The sequence below is a fragment of the Balaenoptera physalus genome (genome assembly GCF_965194825.1).
Source record: "Balaenoptera physalus genome assembly, chromosome: 16".
Classification (NCBI taxonomy): domain Eukaryota; kingdom Metazoa; phylum Chordata; class Mammalia; order Artiodactyla; family Balaenopteridae; genus Balaenoptera; species Balaenoptera physalus.
Window position 1 is genome coordinate 87,062,332 of NC_138898.1, and position 26,175 is coordinate 87,088,506.

Consider the following 26,175-nt stretch of genomic DNA (forward strand, 5'->3'; position numbering starts at 1 on the left):
AAAAATAAACTCAGAATGGATTACAGACCTAAATGTAAGGCCGGACACTATAAAACTCTTTGAGGAAAACATAGGGAGAACATTCTTTGACATAAGTCACAGCAAGATCTTTTTTGATCCACCTCCTAGAGTAATGGAAATAAAAACAAAAATAAACAAATGGGACCTAATGAAACTTCAAAGCTTTTGCACAGCAAAGGAAACCACAAACAAGACGAAAAGACAACCCTTAGAATGGGAGAAAATATTTGCAAACAAATCAATGGACAAAGGATTAATCTCCAAAATATATAAACAGCTCATGCAACTCAATATTAAAAAAAACAAACAACCCAATCCAAAAATGGGCAGAAGACCTAAATAGACATTTCTCCAAAGAAGACATACAGATGGCCAAGAAGCACATGAAAAGCTGCTCAACATCACTAATTATTAGAGAAATGCAAATCAAAACTACAATGAGTTATCACCTCACACCAGTTAGAATGGGCATCATCAGAAAATCTACAAACAACAAATGCTGGAGAGGGTGTGGAGAAAAGGGAACGCTCTTGCACTGTTGGTGGGAATGTAAATTGATATAGACACTATGGAGAAAAGTATGGAGGTTCCTTAAAAAACTAAAAATAGAATTACCATATGACCCAGCAATCCCACTACTGGGCATATACCCAGAGAAAACCATAATTCAAAAAGACACATGCACCCCAGTGTTCACTGCAGCACTATTTACAATAGCCAGGTCATGGAAGCAACCTAAATGCCCATCGACAGACGAATGGATAAAGAAGATGTGGTACATACATACAATGGAATATTACTCGGCCATAAAAAGGAACAAAATTGGGTCATTTGCAGAGACGTGGATGAATCTAGAGACTGTCATACAGAGTGAAGTAAGTCAGAAGGAGAAAAACAAATATCGTATATTAATGCATATATGTGGAACCTAGAAAAATGGTACAGATGAACCAGTTTGCAGGGCAGAAATAGAGACACAGATGTAGAGAACAAACGTATGGACACCAAGGGCGGAAAATGGCGGGGGTGGGGGTGGTGGTGTGATGAATTGGGAGATTGGGATTGACATGTATACACTAATATGTATAAAATGGATAACTAATAAGAACCTGCTGTATAAAAAAATAAATAAAATTCAAAAATTCAAAAAAAGAAAAAAGAAAATCTCTGTAAATCACTGGCTGGCTGCTGGGCTAACTGAGGAGACACCTCAGTGGCTGCACTTGTGTGAGGAGTGGTCAGGTCCTCCAGGGAGAGTTGATGAGTTTGGTTTTGGATATTCCTCAATGGCATCCTGGAGAGAATTAGCCCAGGAAAGTCACTAAAACAAACAAACAGCAACAACAATGAACCTTGGGGGGAAGGATGTGATTTCTAGAGTTGCCACATTATATTATCCAAAACATCCAGTTTTCAACAGAAAATTATGAGGCATGAAAAGAAGCAGGACAACATGGCCAATACACAGCCAAGAAGGTGAAGTCACCTGTATCAAGTCACTTACACCCAGAACATATGAAGAATTCTTAGAATCAACAATAAAAAGACAAATCACTCAATTTAAAAACAAGCAAAGGACCTGAACAGACTTTTCTCCAAAGAAAATATGCAAACAGCCAATTAGCAAATGAAAAAATACTCAGCATCACTGGTTATCAACCAAAATGAGCTAGCACTTCACACCCACTAGGATGGCTATAATCAAAAAGACAGACAATACTAAGCACTGGCAAGAATGTGGAGAAATTAGAACCCTCATATATTGCGGTCACTTTGGAAAACAGTTTGGCAGTTCATCAGAATGTTAAACATAAGAGTTACCATATAACCCAGCAATTCTACTCCTAGGTATATATCCAAGAGAAATGAAAACACAGGCCCACACACAAACATGTACACAAATGTTCACAGCAGCATTAATCATAACAGTATAAACAAGCTAAAGTCTATCAACTCATGAACAGATAAATTAAATGTGTTATATTTATACAAGAGAATAATCAGCAATAAAAAGAAACAAACTACTGACACATGCTACAAAACAGATAACCTTGAGAACATGCTCAATGAAAGAAGCCAAACACTGAAGACCACATGTTGTATGATTCCAATCACATGATGCATCCAGAATAAGCAAATTCACAGAGACAGAAAGATCTGTGGTCACCAGGGGTGGGGACAGAGAAGAATAGGGAATGACTAGTAACAGGTATGAAGTTTTTTTCGGGTGATGAAATGTTTTAAAGATAGAAAGTGGTGATGACTAACTCTGTGAATACTGAAAACATTAAATCGTACATCTTAAAGGGGAAATTTTATGACATGTGAATAATATCCCAATTATAATACCCAAAGGTGTTATTGAAAAACTGCAAAGGATGAAGCAGCAGAGTTAATAACAAAACAAACTAGGGGACAAAGACTAAGAAGAGGGAACCAAGCTGGGATTATTTGTTTTGTCAGCATCTCCAGCTGGCCCAGCAGGACCCTAGCACTGTTTCTATGCTGGACCAGTCATCAGCTCCATCTTTACAAAGCGACAGGGCATTCTGACGTAGCCATGTATTTGCATATAGGAGTTGCTGGCTTCCACACTGTCAAAGGTACATGCAGCCTGAAGAATCCAATCCGTTCATCTCCCACAAACACCCCAAAACTGCCCACGCGCCACAGAGGCCAACTAGAACAGAGGAATCCCACCTGCTTTACGGGCAAGAAGGTGGAGGCTTACACCAGACCCTGCGCCCTGAGCACTGCCGCGGTGGGTGAAACGAGCACCTGTGGGCTCCGTCCTCCTAAACCAAGTCCTCTGGGACCCAGATTAATGTAGACCAGTCCCCGGGAGAACAGAGGCAAGTCACAGCTTCCAGCTCTGGGGTGTCTCTCCTAGAAACCGTGAGGCCCTCTCGGGAAACACAGGAAAGACGCCAGAGGCATCCGGAGAACAGCCCAAAGTGCTGCCTTTTGGTGACGCAGACAATTCTGGATAAAACCTTCTCATCCAGGGGCCACCCCTGCCCTGCTATCCACCAAGGGCAGGAACCTGCAGGTGGAGCGGGACCTTCGTCCACCTGACGGGTGCAGCGGAGAGCCGTCCAGGACTCGGCGGGGGACACTGTGCTGCCACCCTAGGCCACAAAAACAGCCGGCCCGACGTGTTTCAGGATTCCCCACTTTCTGTATTTTAGAATGTACACCTGGTACAGAGACTGTGTGGCACCTTAAGGCCCCGCAGCAAACCAGACAAACGTGAACACTACGTGGGGAGACAGCCTCCCATCACCGAGACCTGGTTTGCTGGCCAAATGAACCTGCCATGAAGTTACTTTTAAACTCTGCTCTCTGGGCCTCCCTGCAAGTGCAGGTGAAGGACCACGAGGCTCTGCAAGGCTGAGACGTACCTCTCTGCCCTGTTACGACACATGGCCTGCAGCAAATGCCCCTTCACCAAGGCCCACGGCCACCTCACCCGTCCGACCGGACCCCTGCCCGGCCCCGGCGCCCCCGCACCTGGTGGCTGGCCTGCGTCCCGCGCGCCTGCACGGTGGCCAGGCGGTCATAGTAGCGGGAGATGGGGTTGTCGTGCTCGATGCCCTTCTTGGCACAGCGCTGCTTGTAGATCTCCACCAGGGAGAGTGAGGACGGGTTGTCCTCCACCAGGCGCATCTGCGGGGACACGGCCACCACGCGCGGGACTGAGGAGAGAGGGGAGAGACGGGCAGATGAGAGCGGGGCCCACAGGCCAGCGCTGGGGCAGAGGTGCGGGCGAAGCCGGGAAAGCCCGGTCACACGGCGCGGTGGCCTCAGCCCATGGCCTGAGGCTCCACCTAGCGGGGCCGGAGCCCGAGCCGCCCGTGGCCTGCGTTTAAGGCACAGGTGACCAGGAAGGCCTCACTAGGCAACCTCACGAGAAGAACAAGGAGGCCGTGCCGCCAAGTGCTCTGGAGCCGAGCGGCGCAGCTCTGAGCCAAGTCTGCCGGCCTGTGGGGCGGCGGCGGGCACACGACGCCTCTGACTTCTAATCGAGAGTTGATTCAGTCTAACGCCAGTTAAAGCATGGCTACTGGCCCGTTGCCATGGCTTCAACCCATGAAGAAATTCCTACAGGACTCCAGGGGACGTACATGGACCACCATCTGGAGCTAACCAGGAGCTTGTTTCTTTGGAAGCAGCAAAGAACAACCAATTAGCACAGCTGGGACCAACACGGTAGATCACGTTACATACATGTGAAAATGCACACAGCTTTCTATAGACCTGTTTTTTTTTAAATATACTTCTTATTTTGGGGATGTTGAACTTAAGGGCAAGAGATCTTAGGTCAGAATAGGCTGGATCACAACTTGGCTAGCAGAAGAAAGTTCCATACAGGACCAGATAATACGCGTTGCAATGGGCTCCTAAACTGGGGGTTAATGCTGAAGTGTAACAATAGTTCCTTCCTCTGGGTGGGATTACAGGCAGCTCCTCCACACCCCTTACTACAGGCTCACGATTCACCCACAACTCGGTTCCGGGAAGACCTCACTCGAGGTTGCTGGCTGCTGCCTGCCTGAGATTTCTGTGGCCGGCCCGGGGCTCCTTGACTCCCAGGCAGCACCTCAGGCGGTGCCCACGCACTGCAGGCTGCGTCCCGGAGCAGATCCGAGACTGCACTTAAAACCTGCCACGTGCCGTGAGCACACGCCCAGCAAGCCCTCTGCTCAGCCAGGCGTTGCCAGAGCCTGGGAAGGTTCCTGGGGAAGCGAAGAGGGCTGTGTGCACGGGCCCGGGGCCTCCTTCTCCAGACGAGTCCTCGTTAGGGCGCCCGTCCTGCGGGGAGGAGCCTCAGGCCCCGGGGTGGAGGCGTCCCCTCCCTCCAGGAGCTGGGCCCGTGCGGGCACCAGCACTCAGCCTACGGCCTGCCCCCGCCTGGCGGGGCTCAGAGACGCACAGCTGCTGACACAGACGGCACAGGGGGCCGGGCATCGCTGTGGAGCCCCGGGCAGCGCCAGTACCTGTGAAAAATAAGTGCCTCTTGGTGGTTTCCTTCCTCTTTTCCAAGCAGGGGTTGAGCAGGCGGAGCAGCTGCAGCACGCGCTCCTCCCGCCGCGACTCCGTCAGGCAGGCGTCGTTCATGACCAGGTACGGGTAGATCTTCCCGTTGTGCCCGCGGATGTACAGCCTCCTGGCGGCCGTGTTGTGCTTCTGCACGATCTCCACCCGGGGCATAAACCTGCCGGGAGCAGCGGACAATCAGACGCCAACGCCCCGAGCCCCAGCTTCCAACCCTTTCCTTTGAGAAGGAGAGCTCTACAGAAGCGGCTGTCAGAACCGTCCTGCAAAACAGACTGTACGACAGCAGTGGTTTGTCACTTACACCCCACCTCACTGCGACAAGGTACTGGGCGTGCCACAGTATCGGAGGGAAAACGAGAGGAGGAAGAGAAGGCGGAGCTGGAAGTTTCAAACAGGCACGCCGAGGGCCCAGCCTCAGCAGCCAGAGACGGGCGCTAACCGGCCCAGAGGGGTCCAGCAGCCACAAGGGCGTGGGCCCCACTGGCTGGCGCTGGGGCAGAGGAACAGGTGCCCGAGGAGCGAGCGTGGGCCATGGGCCCGAGCACACTGACGGCAGGAGGGGGAGGGGGTGGCCAGGACGGGTCAGGTTTGGAGGAAACACCTGACCATTAAGGGTCGCCCCTTCACAGCTCACTTTACATTTTAAATGAGATGCAACTTGCTTCACCCTGGTAAATTTGACCATTGTCTGATTCTTTTGAATCCTGTGCTTTAAGAGTTTACAGAAGACTGCGAAACTATACTATGTCAAGTTCCATGGGGATTCAGAAAGGGTTCTTTTGAGAGCAAACACAAGCTTGACTCAAACAAGACACTGAAGCCAGTGGTTAGAGCAGACCCTTTAAAGGTACTCATATCCTAGAGCAACACTGTGTCCTCTCCCGTTTCGGGCGAAGGAGTGCAGAGGGGAGGGAATTACAGTGTGACCCGCTGGCCAGGTCTGCCTGGGGGTCTGCTGGGGAAGGTTTTGGTGATCCCGGGCCAGGTCAGGCTCACTCACCGAGCGATCTTGATGTAGTAATGTGTTGGCTTTGGCATCAGAAATTCCCCAGGAATTTCTACCTCAGCTGTCTGCGCTGAGAAATTGCTCAAAAACCGGCACTTTTCTTCTATGAGGAAGAATTTTGGAAGTTGCTTGGTTTTAGCCTCCAGAATTTTGATCCACTTTTTCAGTTTAGAAATAAGATTATGAAGCTTCATGGAACCTGGAACACTGAAGTCAAAATCTGCAAAATAAAATATGATTAGAAACATTTTTAGTCTCTGGGCTATTTCTAATTCACTACAAAAACCGCAGCTCAAGCACCTCCCAGGTAGGAAACAGACACACCTCGCATCTAGTCTGCAGCAAAGCACTGTGAGTCACAGGACGGATATAAACAGCACGCACCCACAAGGATTAAGTTAAACAAGGTAGCACGCGTTAAGGCCCTCAGCACAGCACGCGGCTACTCCAGCAGTTCTAATCATCACGCCCACGCGTGACCTCAACTGTGTACAGGGTCATCAGTTTGATGAAAGTCAATGTACTTTTTTTTTAAAAAAATTACATTTATTTATTTATTTTTGGCTGCGTTGGGTCTTCATTGCTGCACACAGGCTTTCTCTAGTTGCGGCGAGCGGGGGCTACTCTTCGTCGCGGTGCGCGGGTTTCTCACTGCGGTGGCTTCTCGTTGTGGAGCATGGGCTCCGGACGCACGGGCTTCAGTAGTTGTGGCACACAGGCTCAGTACTTGTGGCGCACGGGCTTAGCTGCTCCACGGCATGTGGGATCTTCCCGGACCAGGGCTCGAACCCGTGTCCCCTGCATTGGCAGGCGGATTCTTAACCACTGTGCCACCAGGGAAGCCCCTGAAAGTCAATGTACTTTTATTGTGTGGGTTTTTTTCCACAGCATTCCTCTGGTTTCCCTTTAACTCTAGCATGACTTCACACGAGCAGGTGGCTGGAGAGGTCCCCATGCACCAACACGAGGAGGCAGGTTTCCACCCAAGGCTCCCCCGCAGAGCTATGGCAGAGGCCACCCAGCCAGGACGCAGGCAGCTGCACACAGGGGCTGCTCCTTCTCAGCTCTGGATCAGGAAGGTGTTACCAAGCTCAGGCCTGACATTCATGTAATGGATTTTTGTTTGTTACTTTTCGTTAACTTCTATTTTGAAATAAATATAGATTCACAGGAGTACAAAGAAATGTACAGGGAGGGCCACACACCCCTTTCCAAAACCAAGGCATTGGCATAACCCCCAGGGCTGATTCAGATACGTGTCCTGTGCGTGTGCGCGCGTGCACGTGTGTCTCTGTGAGATGCCATGTAGGGAGCGCCAAACCAGCACCGTGACCAAGATACTCGCCGTCCATCACCACAGACGCCCCGATGCCTCTCAGAGCCACAGCCACCTCCTCCCCGCATCCCTGACGCCTGGCTACCACTACTCTGGTCTCCAGCTTGATTATTATGGTATTTCACAAGTGTTTCATAATTAAGCAGCATGCAGCAGGAATCCTTTTGAGACTGGCTTTTTGCAGTCAGCGTAATTTCTTTGAGGTTCATCTCAGTTGCTGTTAACTCCTCTTTATTTGCTTTATATGAGTATGGAAATACCACACGTTGTGTATCCATTCTCCTTAGAGGGGCATTTGGGTGGACTTCAGTTTGGAGCTATTACAAATAAAGTGGCTATCAACACTCGGGTATAAGTTTTTGCTTGTAAATAAGTCTCCTCTGGGATAAATTTAATGTACTGTTTTGAACCTCCTTCTACCTCCTTACAGACTTGGAGCTAGCAGCCAATGCATGCAATGTTGCTGGAGATGGAGGAACAACTCTCCTCCACTCTCTAGACCAGAACCCAGCGCTAAACCCAGAGACGGTCCTCCCTGGGGGCACGTGACGAGAGGCGCTGGACAGCTCTTGATTTAAGTATCTGAAACTCGCTACACGTTGTGGTGGGTCAGAGCCTCATAGCTGTCCTTCTTTCAAGTTTCAGTGTCTGTCATTTTTTTCACATCAGAATCCGGATGATTTGTTCCACTTCTAATTCTCTATTTCAGACCACATTTGATTTAATGATCTGGACATTTTAAGATAAAGATACACTAAATATCACTTCTTTGAAGTAACATATGATGGCTTCCATCAAACTTTCATCTCAGACTCTTCCTTTTTCAGAGGATGACAGACCACACAAGCACGAGCTCCAGGGGATGCAGCCGTGCCTGTGCGTACACTGGGGGGATGAGGGTCCCTACGACAGATGAGGATTTGGGCTGAGGGAGACTGGACCGCTCACCTCAGATCATGCAGAAAGAGGTGGGGCTCCTGTGGGTCTAGGGAAATGCGTGAACCTGAACTGGGGACAGGATTAGAAACACAACCTCCTTTTCATCTTGCCACCAGAATCCACTACAGGTCTGAACCTTACCTGTCACCTCGGGCCCTGCACCGTTGGGTCTTACTGCCTCACCTTACCCTGTTGCGTTTTCCCATGAAAACCAAGCAGAAGGAGGGACGGGGGAGCAGAAGCAGGTCTGTCCTAAAACCCTGTGTCTAACCTGACGGGGAGCCCGGTGCTCTGGCCCTGAAACCTCGACCTTTCACCGGAGGGAAGGACATGCAGCCCCAGGCGGGGAACGTCAGTTTCCTTGTGATCCAGTCTGTATTTTAAACACAGTCTAACCAGCTCGCCCGGTACTGTGCTCATGAAAACGAACGGATGTGTTTAACTTAGATGTTAAGACCAAGGAAAAACGCTGAGCGGGAGCTCCCTTGGATCAGGACTCACCGGTTGTGAACTGGCCCTTCAGCTTCTGGAAGACAGGGTCCTGCGCGGTGGCCTGTGCGCGCCGGGCCAGGGACTCGGAGGCCGCGCTGGAGAACATGGTCGAGACGTTGGACACGTTCTCCAGGCCCACCCCGAATGTGCTCACCAGCTTCTTGACGAAGTTGAGAGTATGGGGCGTAATCTTGGCATCCGACACTGCTCCGCTTTTCTCAAATGCGACAGAGTAGCACTTCGCCAGGCCCTGCTGGAGCTGCCTGAGAACCTGGGGGAAAGAGACCCGAGGCAGCTCGCACAACAGAGCTCTCCATTCAAGCAACCCACCCACCAACCAAAAAGCACCTGCCCCGCCCACCCGGCCCCACCACCGACACCTGCCGCACAGCAGGCGTCAGCACCAGACTGTGCGGAACCGGGGGGCCGCCCGGACACTCATGCCATGAGCTGTGTTCTTAACAATGAGAAGCAACTGTCCTGAACATTAAAAAAAAAAGACCCAAGACCCCACTTTTTGCATCATACACATACCTTTCTGTTGAGCAACCAAGGAAAAAAACCTATTTTCAGATCACTTCAGTGTACTCTGCACACACACAAAATAACACAGTACTAACGAGAGGCCTCGTGGCCAACCAGACAAATATCTAGGCAACAAAGGCTGATTATTCTATCACCGCCACTAAGGTTGTGGCCTGAGAACCAGCTCCCAGCTCCTGCAGACGAGTGGCCGGTGAGTGACCCCTGCCCACACCACCACGGCTCCCTGGTCAGTGGTGGCATTTCAGTGATTAAGCTCATACACGTGAACAAAATAAGCATTTTAAGGCCAGAAATGGCTTTCTCAATCTATCTTCTTTTGAAGTCCTCTACTTCCAATATTAAGGCAGCACTAGCGTGCAGACATCAAGTATCTGCTGTTCCACCGTTCAATCCAACAACAAACATACACACAACCAGGCAGGGAGTCTCAAGAGAACACGGCCATGAAAGCATTCCAAACGATCCATCCCCTCCGCAGGATGCCAGCACCCCCGAGACCACATCACATACCTCCTCGTGCCAGTTTTCCCGGAACCAGACCATCTGATCGACGATGCCTTCCAGGGAAGACAGCAGGGTCGGGTGCAGCTCCCGCTGCATGTGCATGATTCGGCTGCAGCGCCACATGGGGGCCGTGGCTCTTATGGGCCCTGGATCTGATGCAGAATGGGACTGGTTACCCACTGAACTTGGCTGCTGCTGTCCAGAATCTGAGAGCAACACACACAACGCCAATGTCAGCGCCAAACTGACCGATGGGAGAGTCGGTGCTCTAAGGACCCACCGGCCAAAGGAACACTGGTTCCTGCCGGCATGGGACACATCCCGGGGCGCTTCCCAGGGGCTGTGTGGGAGGCACCCTGGCTCTAAGGAGAGGGCGCTGCAGAGAGCGCGGCCCCTACAACTGGGCTTCCAGTGGTTCCAGAAGGCGTATGTGTTGAGAGAGAAAGCAGGTATGGCAGCACGTAACTGGTGGGTCTGGGTGAGGGTGTGCAGGCTTCACTGGACTCTCTAACTTCAGTGGAAGTTTGAACATTTTTTTAAATGTCTGGCAGAACATTTCAAAATTCATTCCTTGTATTACAGCTCAGAGAATCTAGAAGTAGTTAACAAGTCAGCCTACATGTTTTCATCTAGGTAAGCCAAACCACATGTATAAAATGACATCTTTGAAAAATACAGTCACTCGCTATATAAGAAATATGTTGTAGGGACTTTCCTGGTGGCGCAGTGGTTAAGAATCCACCTGCCAATGCAGAGGACACGCGTTTGAGCCCTGGTCCGGGAAGATCCCACATGCCGCGGGAAGATCCCACATGCCGCGGAGCCCGTGCGCCACAACTACTGAGCCTGTGCTCTAGAGACTGCGAGCCACAACTACTGAGCCTGTGTGCCACGACTACTGAAGCCCGCATGCCTAGAGCCCGTGCTCCGCAACAAGAGAAGCACCGCAATGAGAAGACTGCACACTGCAAAGAAGAGTAGCCCCCGCTCGCCGCAACTAGAGAAGGCCCACGCGTAGCAATGAAGACCCAATGCAGCCAAAAATAAATAAATAAATATATTTTTAAAAAAAGAAATACGTTGTAGAACCCCCTTTGCTCATTTTTTTAGCTTCATCTCTCTTAGAATAAAAAAATCTTAACTTTCGAATGACCAAAACACGAATCTACCCAGGTACCCAGGAGGCTGGAGCTAACACGCTGTGCGGTCCTCACCCACCCCGCGCAGGACCAGGAGATGCTGCCACCGTCCAGTGGGTGGAGTCACCTTCCTAGAAAGACTCTGGCCCCGCAGCATAAATGTCTACATATTAAAAACGTGGTGAAGCAAGTAAACGTGGTGTTTGCAAAGCACCATGCTTAGTGGGTAACTGAAACCATTAAATTACTTCTTTACACACCAGAGCTATTCAATATAGATTAAAAACCTCTATTTTGAGTACGTTTTTACATTTGGTGAGATTGATTTCTATGCTGATTCCCCTGACAGCTGAAGATATTCCTTATAACACCGTAACTGACGTTTACACTGTTTACCAGGATGCATTTATAATTAATGGGGCAAGTTCAGCTTTATAATTATCTGTACCTAAAAATTTCATGTATTTTTTTCTACTTAGGGATCTAATCACTCAGGTAGATGAATACCCTATTACACTGTGGCGAAGGAAAACCAGAAACTTCACTGGGAGATCAGGTTTTATCTTCCAGACCCAGTGTCCTCTCAGGGACTAAACACAAGACCGGCCCACATGCTGGAAAGGAGCTGCAAGCGAGCATGTGTCGCGGCAGTGGGGGCCTGGCCGCTGCACCCCCCGGAGACGTACCGCTCTTGTAGCGCTCCCGCTGTTCTATCTTCAGGGTCAGGTACAGGGTCCGGATGGGAAAGTAGACGGCTTGGGGATACACTCGTCCAACCTGCTCCGAGACAGTTAATCATGAGTGGGACGCTGGCCTGCACTTGGCCACACCACCGACCTAATACACATGAGGTCCGATTAAACAGCAAGTCAAACATCTAGTTTAGCTTTAAAAGATCCAAGAAAGAGCAACATGGTGTATTTCATCAGTTCTGCCCCAGGACTACTGATGACAGAGGGAAACCACACTTTCATTTGATTCAGTTAATATGAGGATGACAAACACTCAAGTCCCTGGATCTCACTCGGGCAAATGACAGGAAAACACAAAATGACACCAGTCTTTATTCAGCAGGAACTGTGAGCTGATTCTAGCTAACTGACTCACTAGCGAGTAACTTTACTCTGCAAAACTGCAGGAAGGAGGAGACTGAACTTTTCCTCTTTAAGGTAAGACATGCCGGTTTTACCTAATTGGGGTTATATGGCTCCTTCAAAAGGGCTGAGCAGACATCACCCAGCTCTGCCACAGGGTGGCTGGCTAACGTACATTAAGAGACATTCAATGAACGACAATACCAAATAAAGGGAATCTACACCTTGACAGATCAACTCCAAGCGAAATACCAGTCAGTACCCAGGAACACAGCTGCAAGCTCTCAAGGGAAAAATAAAACCACTTCTGGGTACCGTGTAGATGATGCACCACATGTGAAGAACAGACAGAACGATGAACAAGTAGCATGTCCCCAAATGCTTGGTTATGACGCTGTTCACATGTGAAAAATCATATATATGACTCTGTAATTTTATAAGAAGCAGCACAGTCAAAGGCACTCTATCCCAGACTGACTGTATCCAAATCTCTATTGTTCAGGCCCTTCCCCTCTCGGTCTTTTTGCAGGAGAGGGACAATCTGGAGCCACTCTCAAATAAGGGTCATGAAAGCCCTTCTACAGGACCCCGGGCCCCAGTCTGTCCGACTCCCCAAGCCCACCCAGTGCACACAACTTGCAGCCTCGGCAGCTGCGGCTGAACAACTATAACTGTACAGAGGGCAATCAACACCACAACTGGGCTGAGTGTTCTTCCGAAGGGAAGCTCTGAAGAGCGACTGGCACACGATGGGATGTCAGCCGTGAAGTATCAACCAGACACACACTCACCGTGGGTAACTGTGAGTCCTCACTAGTGACCTTGCATTTTAAGAGAATGTTTATTTTACGTGTATCTTATGTGGCAACACGTTCAAGGAAAGAAATGACCATTTTAATACTGTAACTCTAGCAGATTATTCCATGCCAACCCTGATATACTCTTCAATCACTTTCAATTGTGCTTTATATCAAGTGATATATAATTGTGTACATCTTCCCATCTCTCTTTGAGCATGCGCATTTCCTTCCTGGAAAAAAAAAGGATGTGAAATGAAGACAATTTTTTTGTGATCAAAGATGCCTTGCTATTCCCACCTGGCTAATCAGGTTCAAAAGCAGCTTTCCCTCGGAGCCAACCAGACAGGTGAGCAGCTGTGGGATCCAGGCCAGCCACTGGATGGGAGGCACACCGATGCAGTACTTGTCGACGGCGTCTGCCAAAGTGTTTTTGTCGTCGTCAAAACTCAAGAGCCACAGCACCTAAGACAGAAGGGGAGATTCTAGAGTTGAATGAAAATTCTAAGGCTCTGATCAAGTGACCTTTCCCCCCACATTAAAATACCATATAGAGTAACTTCACTGGCATTGTGGGAAAATATCTATAAAAGGCCCAACAATATTGCTAAACCTAAACGTAAATCTTATAAATAAAACTGAAAATTTACATATAGCTTTCATCCAGATTTAGCTTTAATGCCCACTAGTAACTGACCCAATCGGCTGGCTAGTGGTGGCCAGTGTGACCCCAAGGGGTTTCAGCCTGCTACTCCACACCTGCAATCTCCCCAGAACAAAATGGGCTTCTGCTAAAGATCTCAGGTGACAACCACCCTAGTATCAGGTAGGCCCCGTGCTGGCAGCCTGGTGTCCAGGGACGTCTGAAACAATTACATCTAAAAATAAGCAAAGCTGGAGTCAAGACAGTGAGGTGGTTTCTTGGTGTGACTACAGTCAGTTTGTTTCTATAGTCGGCTTTAACTACTAGGTGCTGATGTTCAATCCAAATTTTGATGTTCAATCAAGGAATTCTAAAAACTCCTAACCTTTAATGGACAGAACGGAAAAGCAGAACTGATTCTTAAGTTTCTGCAAGAATGGAGTCTGGGTTGTATTGATGCGTTTCCCGGGAGGGCTGAGAAGGCTCAATACTGTGGAGGACACTGGGGCACAAGCGGCCCCCCGTTGGGCCCAGGTCAATACCGGCCTTGTGCCCGGCACTGTCCTGGGGGCCCCGCGGATGACAATGCAGGTGACTGCGACCTCACCCTGCAGTGTGTGCAGAAACCAGGGGATTCAACGTCACCTGTGACTAGAGCTGACCGGCTCCGTGACTGTGTGCACGGTCCCTGCAGGTGAGAGATCAGAATCTAACAGGTGTCTAGCAGGTAAGCTCTCTGGGCAGACCCCTCAGCAGTCTGCAGGAATCTTTGTCCAATGTGAGGTCCCACAGCAAACACTGGACTTGAGTCCTAAGACCCAGACTCTAGGCTCAGTTTTGCTGCTTAGAAGTCCTTTGACTCCAGGTATGTCCAGGCCTCCATTTTTCAGGTTGAAGTAGAACTGTGGACTATACTTCAAAAGGTGAAGGGAAATGAGAGGTAAGGCATGAAGAAATGCCTCATGCCCAGCACAGATCAGTAAGTTGCTGAATTTTCATCTAAACTTAAAGGCTACTTACTGGGTGGTCTTTGGTCAAAGCTAATTCTTTCAGTCTCACCTTGGCTAAGTATTTTCTTGATTTGCTCTCATTCTGATGCCGGCACGCATGCAGGTAACAGGTAATGGCAGACACTCCAAGATGCAGCTGCCGCTCCTTCACAAAGATATTTTCCAGGTAATCGCCCCACATGGCCCAAGCTTTCACCAGCACATCGTGCATCTGCACAGCTGCAGAAAAGGCTTTGTTTGCTTCCTCAGACCTGTGAAGACACAAAATCAAAACAAATTTTTTTAGGTGAACATCATTTAATATAAAATCAACCATTTTAAACTGAATAGTTCCATGGCATTTGGTACCTTTAAAATGTTGTGCAACTGCCACCTCTATGTAGGCCACAAACGTTTTCATCACCCCAGAAAACCCTGACCCATGAAGCAGTCACTCTCCATTCCCCCAACCTCCAGCCCTCGTGACCACTGACCTGCTTTCTGTCTCTATGGATTTATCTACTCTGCACATTTCTTATTAATGGAATCATACATTGTAATTTTTTGTCTGGATTCTTTCAATCAGCATTGTTTTTGAGGTTCATCCACGCTATAGTACATGTTAACACTTCACTCCTCTTTAGGCTGAATAGTATTCCAATGTTTGTATACACCACATCTTGTTTATCCATTCACTTGAGTTGTTTCAATATTCTGACTATAGTAAACAGTGCTGCTGTGAACCTTCATGAACAACTACCCGCTTGAGTTCCTGTTTTCAACACTTTTGGGAAAATACCTAGGAGTGGAGTTGCTGGGCCATATGATAATTTTTTTGTTTAGTTTTTTGAGGACCTGCCATACTGTTTTCCAGTTGACTGACCCCTGCTCTAAAGCAAGAATCATCTCCATAAAAGCAATCAACTCTGGGGGCTTCCCTAGTGGCGCAGTGGTTAGGAATCCGCCTGCCAATGCAGGGGACACAGGTTTGAGCACTGGTCTGGGAGGATCCCACATGTCTGTGCACCTAGAGCCTGTGCTGCGTAACAAGAGAGGCCACCACAATGAGAAGCCCATGCACCACAATGAAAAGTAGCCCCCGCTTGCCACAAATAGAGAAAAACCCGCACACAGCAACAAAGACCCAACGCAGCCCAAAATAAATGAAATAAAATAAATTTATTAAAAAAAAAAAGGAATCAACTCTACTCCAAAATGGCATGCTGAGAAACTGGGGCAATGAATCCATGTTATCAGCAGTTCTCTGTTCAAGCAATTCATGTTTAAAAAGTTTCTTAAGTACTACACTCGAGCTGGCCCGTCAATTTGCTGCAAGTTATTACCTTCCTAGAGGTGCAATATTTGAAATGTCATCCCTGACAACTGTCACTAAGCCATGTCAGTTTCTAGCTTGATCTTCACGTCGGCTTCAAGTTATAAATAACTATTTAGATAATCTGATGAGTCTGTCTCTTATCCTCCACCTACGTAACATACATACTTGTTGATCTGAGCCAAGAACATTCCCTTCAGCGCATAAAATTCAGCCGTCATCTCTTTTGTGAAGTATTTTAAGTTTGTAGATTCAATAACTTCAAGGCCCTGTTTATTAAAAACAGAAAAAAAGTTCTTGAATTTTCTAGACAATAATATAACAACCTCATTAAAATATTGATCTATGCAGCAAGTCGAAAGGTCATTGACAAATATACTTTAAACTGACAACAGGCTTGCCCACCATGAATATTTGCTGACTAACAAGTAGTATTTAAACTCAATCACTAAATGCAAATTCAGTTCTAGACACCTTAATGGTATTATTTTCTCCAAAGCTTCACCATAGCTAGTCAGTTTCATTGTTTTTATTAATATTCCTCTGAACATATAGCCCAAATCTACCATATACCCTCATAGTTCTGCAGTTTTTAATGTTCTTTCCTTAACTACATTAACCAAGTAGAAGAGAGACCATCACATTTAATTCACTCAAATACTCAAGCGGCTGCCTGTCCCTTTCTTGTTTGGGCAGGACTGTTCCCCGAGACCAGAGCTGTGTTTGTAAAGTTCTAGCCTCTTTCCCTGTTGTCTGAACCAGGCGTTTCCACATGGACCCTTCATTCCTCCCCAGACTTCCTGGGCGCGGGCGGGCGGGCATGGGGTCCGGCTGGCACTCTACCTGCATACACTCGTTCTTCCCCATGACGCCTGCCAGTTGCAGGTAGCATTTGACTTGCTGCCGAATCTTCTGGAAGCAATCCACAATAGGGACGGTTGGAATAGTATGAATACGACTTAATATATCCAGAGCTACATTGACCAGTCCCTGTTTTCGGGCAATTTTTCCATACTGGATGATTGCTGAAGCCGATGCGTGAACCCCAAGCATAGCGTTGTTTGAACTTGGGTCATGCTGAGAACTATTCTCATAGGCCGTTACAATAGCTAGAGAGCAAAGAAATGAGTTTTCAGTCCATGTCAAACATTTTTCAAAGTGTTCCACAATAAGGCTTAAGTAAAAAATGAAAAACAAACACACATGGCTTATGCAATGGGAAGCTCTGTGATAAACCCTCATTACTTTTCCTTGTATTCTGTATCAAAAGGAAGATCTAAGAAGCTCTAACTCTTGAGTTGGGTGTTACCATCTTGGCTAACTAAACCACGAAGGTCGCTCTGAACAAATAGATGCCTGGCAGGTTGAGGGGAAGAGCAGAGGGGACCAGGGAAGGTGAAAAAGGCTACATGCTGCCACCTGAGCGCAGCTCTTCCTCAGGGGGCTTCAAAACAAAGAGGGCCACAACCCAGGCTGTGATCCCACTGGCCTGTGCCCCTGGTGCAACAGTGTCCAGCAGCACGTCTGTTCTAGCTGGAAAAAGGGAACAGGTAGGGGGAAATTCTTCCCATCTTTCACCACCTTCACCTTTACCCTGTCATAACCACCACCATCTACCATGCCAAAAAAAAGAGAAAATCCGGTAAAAGAAAAAAAAAAAACAAAAAACAAAACAACAAAACACAACCAAGACATGAAACCAGAACAGTGGGGTGTCTGGAAAATTACATGATGAATGCATGCCGGACCAGGTAGGTTTACCCTGGTAATGATGCTGCCGCCACATGAAGACGCTGCTCCAGTGGGACAAATCGTCAGACACGATGGGCAGCCGGTTCCTCCAGGTCTTCACCACTGTCTTCATGTCATGCAGGCTGTTGTTCCTTCCCAGGTTGGTGGGCTGTAAGCCTGCGTTAATTTGAGCGGCTTCCTGAAGTTCAATGATTTGCTGGGCTGCCTAAAAGGGACCAGCATAACAGATTCCACAGTGAGCATTAAGATTGAAAGAGGAGGGCTTCCCTGGTGGCGCAGTGGTTGAGAATCTGCCTGCTAATGCAGGGGACACAGGTTCGAGCCCTGATCTGGGAAGATCCCACATGCCGCGGAGCGACTGGGCCCGTGAGCCACAACTACTGAGCCTGCGCGTCTGGAGCCTGTGCTCCGCAACAAGAGAGGCCACGATAGTGAGAGGCCCGCGCACCGCGATGAAGAGTGGCCCCCGCTTGCCACAACTAGAGAAAGCCCTCGCACAGAAACGAAGACCCAACACAGCCAAAAATAGATAAATAAATAAATAAATCAAAATCAGCATCTTTAAAAAAAAAAAAAAAGATTGAAAGAGGATAACAAACCAGAGTCAACCAGGAATCCTCACTGTGAAGAGCTCACGATTCAATTACCAAAGGAAGCACTGTGCCTCAGGTGCCACGTTTAACTTATTCCATACCTCAAACGCTACTCTAGTGGTCCCTGTCCCCACCCCCCATTTTAACACCTCTGCTCTGCGGCTGCTGTGACACTGGGGCCTGGAGAACACCGACTCCCCCCGCCCCCCATAACTATCCTTTTTCTGTGCCCTTTGCCACCAGCTAAGTGTGGCTCTTTGTCTACCAACGCCTAAGACCAGAACGGCCTGGTCCCCCTGCCCTCAAGCTGTACTTCCATGAACATCTGAACCCCGGAGCCACGTCAAGCATCTCAGAACACGGTTCTAACGATCTCTTTGGGCTGATACATGCATTTGCATCACATCCCTATACATCTGTCCAGGTCACTACCCTTTAAACCCCAGATGTGTTGCTGGCTCCAAATTTATGGTGCCCTCTCCTTACGGGGGGGCCCGGGCCACAGTTCTGAGCCTATTCAAGCTCTACCTGTCAAGCTTCACCTTCTGCTCTCTCTCCCACAGGGATTCTTCCCTTCTCTAAATCCTTGTGTGTATTTTCTGTCCTACCGCATGGCACTGAATCATAGACTCCCTCTTAAAATTTTGCTTCTTACGGATATGTCACCTCCCTCCAGCCTAATTCTCTTTTGAGGCAGAAAGTTTTAATTAAATTGTTTGAATCCCCAAACACAGCACCAAGTTCAGTACTCAGTATCCTTCTGTTTCATCTTAATTTTAAAAATTTAAGAATTTATGCTTTCCATCTATACTTCATTACATTTAAGTTTAATTCTTTACATTTGGGTTTCTGAAACCTTTATCTCATCCTTCCTCCCACCAAAAGCTTACTGATAATAGAACAATGGGATATTTGTTTTATAACAGCTTTACTGAGGTATAATTGAAACATCATCAAAATCACCTTTTAAAGTGTACAGTTCAGTAGTTTTTAGCACAGATCTTTCTCAACTTACAATGGGGTTATGTTCCAATAAACTCATCCTAAGTGGAAAATACCTGAAGTTAAGAATGCATTTAACACACCTAACCTACCAGACATCCTAGCTTAGCCCAGCCAACCTGAATGTGCTTTAAAACACTCACACTATCTAACCCAAAGCCTATTTAATAATAAAGTGTTGATTTTCTCTTATAATTTACTAACAGCTGTACTGAAAGTGAAAAATAGAATGGTTGTATGGGTTCAGAATAGCTGTAAGCATGCGCTTGTTCACCCTCGTGATCGCGTGGCTGACCAGGAGCTGAAGCTTGGTACCACTCACTACCCAGCACCACGTGAGTATCATACCACATACGCTGGTCTGGTCAAAATTCAGTGTTCAAAGTATGGTTTCTACTGAATATAGTTCGTATATATATTTTTTCACACCATCATAAAGTCAAAAAATTGTAAGTCAGTGACCATGTGTATTTTTCCTAGAGCTATATGACCATCAACCCTATCTAGTTATAGAAAGAAGCCCACAGGTAGCCTCTCTCCACTCTTCCTCCCCTAGAAGGTGACAACCACTAATCTACTGTTTATCTCTATGGATTTGTCTATTCTAGACATTTCATATAAATGGAATCATACATGTGGCCTTCTGTGTCTTGCTTCTTCACTTAGCATACTTTCAAGGTTTACCCACGCTGTAACACATACTGGTACTTCATTCCTTTTTACTGCTGAGTAATACTCCATTGCATGAATATACCATTTTAATTTATTCATTCATCAGCTGATGGTCATTTGGAGTATTTCCACATTTTGACTATTATGACTATTAACACTATAGACATTTGTGTGAGGGTTTTTGTGGACGTAAGTTTTAATTTCTCTTAGAGTTACACCTAGGAGTGAAATTGTTGAGCCTATGGTAATTCCATGTTTAATATTTTGAGAAACTGTCAGACTGTTTCCAAAGAGCAAGCACTATTTTACAATCCTACAAGCAATATATGAGGATTCCATTTTTCTCCACATCCTCACCAATACTTGCTATTACCTTTTTCATTCTAGCTATGCTAATGCGTATAAAGTGGTATCTCATTGCAGTTATGATTTGCATTTCCCTAATGACTAATGATGTTGAGCATTTTTTTCTTGTGCTTATAGGTTAGATAAAACTTTTTCAAATATTCCTGAACTACTTCTATAAAGTCTGTAGTCTTTGCAGAATGTAACCATTAGAGTCTCTGCTCAATTAGCTTACTGGTCAGCAAATGATTAGACAGAGACTTCCTTAAAGACCTGAAATGATAAGGCTCTGTGTGCCTTTTGCAGCATGCCCCTTATCCCTCAGCCAGGCAATTTTCAATTCTGCCTCAGCCTTTACTTCCCACTTATACAGAGCCCCAAGGTCAGCCAGAGGTGAAAGCTTAGGATCTTCTCAAGTCTCTCCTGAGCATGTGTGCACAGGATGTATGTGTATGTGGTCTTCTAGATTCCCAGGAATATGTTAAAGCTTTTCACAATATATATAGATATCTCATTCTCTAATCTTCCCTTTACTGGGACTGGTGTTGCTACATCAGGCAGCTGTGATATTAAACAATTGCCAATGATTATTTTTGACAAATGCTCTCACATATGACTTTCTCTATTGAGTAAGCTCTGAGTCAGGTCAAATAGAGACAAACCCTGTGAATAGGGTTCTTCTAGGAGCTGCAGTGCTGGTTAAATAGTGCCAGCATTCTGGGGCTGGGTTTTTTGGTGGGGGGGGGTCTCTAAATCTGTACTGTCTTCCACTGGTGGCTGCTAGGCTGGTTTTCACAGCTACTATGGTTGGAAGCTGTTGGTTTTCAAGGCAGAGCTGGGGAGAGGGGTAATGGGAATAGGACAATTAAATGCCACAAAACCTTGCTATTCTTACTGAAATACAGCTGTTTTCCTTAAATGCTCCCTGGATTACTGCAAATCTTTAAATTTCAGAGTTGTGAAAGGTTGGTTTTAACAACTTCCCCCGTTGTGCCCGTTGCTGCTATGAAGAAGTAAAACTTCAGAGGCCCTTACGCTGCTCTTCTGGACAACGTGACAGCAAAGTCACTCCCTCCGCAACAGCGCTCAGACTCTGTGTTTCTTCCTGACTCGTGGCTGATCCAGGAGCCCAGTACTGATGTTTTCAGTAGGCCAAAGGGGTACACGCGCCATCTAAAATCCCTATCACAACTCTTGGGTCCGAGAGTCAGTAAGACGGGAATGCTGCTGTGCAAAAGCACCAAAACTTCTCCCCTCAGTGATTCTTTTGAGGGGTTGAGGGGTGGTAGTTGAGGAGGAGGGGAGAGACACAAGCTGTAGTTCGAAATACATTATTTTATAACTTATTAAAACATGATAAATATTTCTAAAAATTAGGCATTGTTTTAACATTTATAGGTTTCGAAAAAAGGTATAGTTAATTTTTTAAAAATAAACACTTCTCTAGCTCATCCTTTCCACCTCCTCAAACTCTGACCCTAAAATTAATAGTTACCGAATGATCAAACTGAAACATTGTTGAATCGTTTCCATAAAATCATTCTTATGTCTTCATTTTCTATAAGATTTCTCAGCTATGCTGGTTGATAGTGCTACTTGGGGGAGGAAATCATCTCTCTAAATGCAGTCAGCTTTGTAACCAAACTAATCAACAAATTACTGAGTATCAACCGTGACCACAGCAGTGGAAGAGAAACGGCCTTTAATTTCACTTACAAAATTCCTGAATCAGGATTGTCTGAAATACTGCTTTTTATACTCTGTACTTTGAATATATAACCACACAATAATTTCTATTTATTCACAACTGTGTTATTCATAGCAATACTTAGTCATTCATTCATAATAATACTCAGTCATTCACAATATTTCTTGCATTGACACCTTTTTCCTATGTTCATGCAATAACTTTTTTCCTAACAGCTACGACATGCAACCCATCTTTGCACTTTTAGAGGATGTGGAAGAAAAAGTCCACTTTAAATAAAAGGCTTTAGAATATTTTAATAACCTAGATTAGATATGTTATATACCTGCAAAATAACACTACCTTAGTGCACACCTTGAGAAAAAGCCAAAAATAATAGGTACAAAAAGGAAAAATATCAAAACAAAGCGATTAATTGCTTCAATGAACTTCTGGTTCACTATGACAATGACAAAGTAATCTAAGTATATTAATAAATAACTATATCATTTAAAAAATCTACAAAAAACTACACTATAAAAATCAATATAGCAGTTTAAGTCTCAAAACTACTCTTTAAAGAGGAAAAAAGTATGACCATTCTGCCTATAGTTTTACTCATTCAATAACACTGGGAGCTGCTCCATGCCAGGCGCCAGATAAAAGAGGACAAGAGCTGACACAGCCCTTCGTGTGTGTGTGTGTGTGTGTGTGCGCGCGCACACGCACATGCACAGGGGCTGGGAGGATGGGGAAGCATGTTCCATGGAGAGGGGCGGCGTGCACAAGGGGCTGTGGGGAGAGACCCTTTAGATCTGAGCCACTGAATGGTGGCTGGTGTGGCTGAACAAATTGTCAGAAATAGTGAAGATGACACACAAAGGAAGAAGCCAAGGCGCAGCCTATTTAACTGCAGTCTTAGAGTCTCAGAGGAGGAGAGACCTTTTCAGACTGAACAGTGGCATCACACTGATGGTGGTACAGTGGGCATTAAAGAATATTCCTAAGGCAAAAATGAAAATCATCAAGATCACTCCCGTGGGACGGCTTCTGTCACTTAAATCCCTTGGAAGCACCAAAAAAGAGATGCAACATTTCAGTCCTCTCCGTTTTGCCTCTGGCCTTCCTTTCACCGAGGATGAGTTTAAATGGGAAAGGACAAGTGGAAGGAGTTTCCTCTCCCGTACAGCTCAGCTTATGGACCTAAGCCTGGACGGGAGGAGCTCTGCCGGGAGGGACCCACCTGGAGAAGAGGTGTGTGCACGTGCGACACCACGTGGGGCAGCCGCCGCCACTCGCGGATGGCCAAGCTGCTGGCCATTTCCACCAGGCGCTCGATGAAGCTGAGCTGCTGCTCCTCAGGGTGGCAGATCGCCAGGTATCCACGGTACATGTTGACCTTCCACGCCATCTCCTTTGGACAACTTACTTCTACCTGGTTTTGGAAGAACATCACATAGGAAACAATGGGTATACCTCCTCTCAGTGGAAAGAGTCAAAAAGTAAAGTCAATTTTTTGGTAGCCAGTTTGCAAAGCAATAAACAGAAATTCAGCTATAAATAGACACTCATTTTCTTTAGAGATGTCATCACGCTTTAGATTTTTTCTGGACACTCTCCTTTGCCGAATACCAATGAGTGGCCCATCTCTCTATCTATGGAGGTGCCACAGCCTCCTTGCTTTAAGGTCACTAGTAGTTCCAGAAAGGGGAAACTGATCAACACCATTATGAAAGACCAGATGAACAACGTACAAAGTCAGCCAGTGAATTTTCAAAGGATTAAATATGTGCTCATCTCCTCTCTGATAAATATCAGTATAATTTTGAATTGTTTCCAATTCAGTTATCCTGGGAAATTAATCTAACTTGTTCCACATTATATAAGGAAGTGGAAGGCAGCGATTCAGGTTTATAAGAATATGAGTGAACATTCATAAATTTTACTGTCATTTAAAGGCCGCACTTTATTATCTACTATAAAGGTTCCCCCAGGTTTCTCATATCTTGGTTATCAGTTCTGATGAAGTGGACAGAGCCCAGAGCCATCACGTTCCCTCCCATTGGCCCTCAGCCCAGGTAGAGGCTCCAGGTGTGCCCAGGAAAGCCCCTGTGTTTGCCCACCACCTTCTAAAGAAGGCATTAGAACTCATTGCATTTTACCAGCCTCTTACAGAGCATTTTAAAAAATGTAAATTAAAAAACTAAACTCTTTTCAAAAATAATCTCTGTGTATAAAAAAATGAAAGAATATAGAGATATTCTTAAAAGAATTTTATAGGACTTGCTGTAACAAGATCAATAAGACATTCATTGTGAAGCACGTCTGGGAAGCAACAATAGAAATTACACACATCTTAGTGCCATGCTGCTCTCTGTACAAATGATGTAAGAGCAGTGACGGTAATAATAATGCGCTGACATAACACTTGGCCTTGTTTTCTAACATCTGACTTTTTCACAGCAGAGTCACGTCCACGGCCCCTCTTAGTTCTCAGTAATCCAGTGATGAAGAAATTCAGGGAGGCAACCTTGTAAACACATCTGCTTCCTACATGATCCTCTAAAATTACACCTAAAATCTTACATTTTCTGGACTTAAACACTTTTTAAGATAGGCTTCTGTCAATCACACCTGCCCTCTGTAACATTAAGAACAAAGGCCTCTCTTCTCATTTCTCCTCCACTGAAAAAAATTACCCCATTTATTAAATCAAACCAAGAAATGAACGACTACAAGCAGCCCCATAATCGCAAGACACAGGAGGAAAAAGAAAGGTAATTTGATTTTTTTTCTTTTAAATACTGGTAAATGAGTAAATAACTTAGTACTATCAAGACCATTTGAAATTAATTTACTGATTACCCAGAGTGCTTATTAATATACTTTGAGCTTTTTCTAACCAGTAAGTGCCTTAAAATTTTGGGAAAATAATCAATAATTTGTGAAAGAAGATGATTTGTCAGACCTATGGACAGTATGATACTGCACATATCCTGCTAAGTGAAACCTTGGAAAGGAGAAAAACAAACCGTTAGAGTGAGTTATAAATACTTATTTATAATATAAATACTTTTACACTAAGATAAAATAAAGGAGAATGTTTATCAGAATAAAGAACAATCAACTGTAAATGCAACCTGTCAGCAAAATATTTATTTCTGTTTACCTACAGAAGTGATTGGTTATTTCTCAGAGTAACACCAACTCCCTGCATCAGGTGAGCCATTTCCCAGGTCCCACCCTGAAAGTCCAGACCCTGGGCTCTGTAACCACTCTGTAGTTAACAGCTTGTGACTATTTCAGTTCTTCGATCTTTTGCATTTTGTTTAAAAGCAGCAGAAGTAACAAAATAAGCATGGTATCCACAATACAAGTTAAAATTTTAGGTTAATCCTTTCAAACAAAGTGGCCTATAATCTCAATGTGCTTTTGAGTCTCCACATTAAGGAAGGAGAATCATTGGTGTGACTGTAAATAAACCCTTACTAGGTAAAGGGGGAAGGTGAGAACAGGACAATAGTGTAAACCCCTAAACCCCATAACACTGACACCACATAGAAAAGGTCAAAAACTCAGGAGCAGCAGCAAAGAAAAGGGGCCAAGGGAGAAAATCACAGAAGGGTACAGATGCAGGAAAAAATAAACAGCAACAAGAATAGCTGCTTTCACAGACCACCCAAGGCTTTGATGATGGTAATGATGGTGATGACGGTGGTGATGGTGGTGATGGTGGTGACGGTGATTACGACGATGACGACGTGGGGCTCAGACAACACAGCTGTGCTGTCTGACACCATAACTTCTGATGCCCTGACACAGGCTTCCCAGTGTGAGAAAGAAAACTGTACCTCTGTGCCTGCTCTCCCGTCAGGCACTGAGTTCCTCTGGATGGAGTTTAATTTTTGAAAATGTAGACCTCAACCATGTGAATGGCTCAACTTCACTTTCACTGCACAATTACCACTTCCGTAATGCAAGACATGCTTTGAATGTGATACTGTTTTCATGTAACAAACTTACTGACAGCAGCTACTGTGCCAGGCCCTGCTTGCACAATTCACCTTTGCTATACTCACTGCTGCAGAGCTTCTGCCAACCAAGTCCACCAGTACAACTGCCTCTGTTTTTCCAAATTTCTCCAGACATTACTGTTTTCTCAGAGAATCCAAGGTCTCCACCTGATACTTTTTACTGTAACTCAATAATGAACTAATATTTAAGTTA

At 46.0% G+C, this 26,175-nt stretch overlaps 1 protein-coding gene across 17 annotated transcripts in view; it reads right to left on the minus strand.

The window, feature by feature from the left end:
* The window catches only part of TRRAP (transformation/transcription domain associated protein), a 119,177-nt gene that overhangs the window by 17,306 nt on the left and 75,696 nt on the right, over nucleotides 1-26,175 (minus strand). For 11 of the 17 annotated variants that reach the window (XR_014254775.1, XM_082429825.1, XM_082429827.1 and 8 more), the window contains 12 exons: nucleotides 23,192-23,383; nucleotides 17,626-17,854; nucleotides 16,741-17,006; nucleotides 16,066-16,166; nucleotides 14,635-14,836; nucleotides 13,233-13,397; nucleotides 11,728-11,818; nucleotides 9,909-10,108; nucleotides 8,862-9,123; nucleotides 6,080-6,305; nucleotides 5,019-5,236; nucleotides 3,532-3,716 (listed from right to left, as the gene is read on the minus strand). Coding sequence is in view for 16 of the 17 variants with exons in the window: in XM_082429825.1 (XP_082285951.1) it covers nucleotides 3,532-3,716; nucleotides 5,019-5,236; nucleotides 6,080-6,305; nucleotides 8,862-9,123; nucleotides 9,909-10,108; nucleotides 11,728-11,818; nucleotides 13,233-13,397; nucleotides 14,635-14,836; nucleotides 16,066-16,166; nucleotides 16,741-17,006; nucleotides 17,626-17,854; nucleotides 23,192-23,383 (2,337 nt within the window). In the remaining variant the exon portion in view is untranslated. The remainder of the gene's footprint in view (nucleotides 1-3,531; nucleotides 3,717-5,018; nucleotides 5,237-6,079; nucleotides 6,306-8,861; nucleotides 9,124-9,908; nucleotides 10,109-11,727; nucleotides 11,819-13,232; nucleotides 13,398-14,634; nucleotides 14,837-16,065; nucleotides 16,167-16,740; nucleotides 17,007-17,625; nucleotides 17,855-23,191; nucleotides 23,384-26,175) is intronic. The other 6 variants (XM_082429820.1, XM_082429815.1, XM_082429828.1 and 3 more) reach the window with 3 other exon arrangements.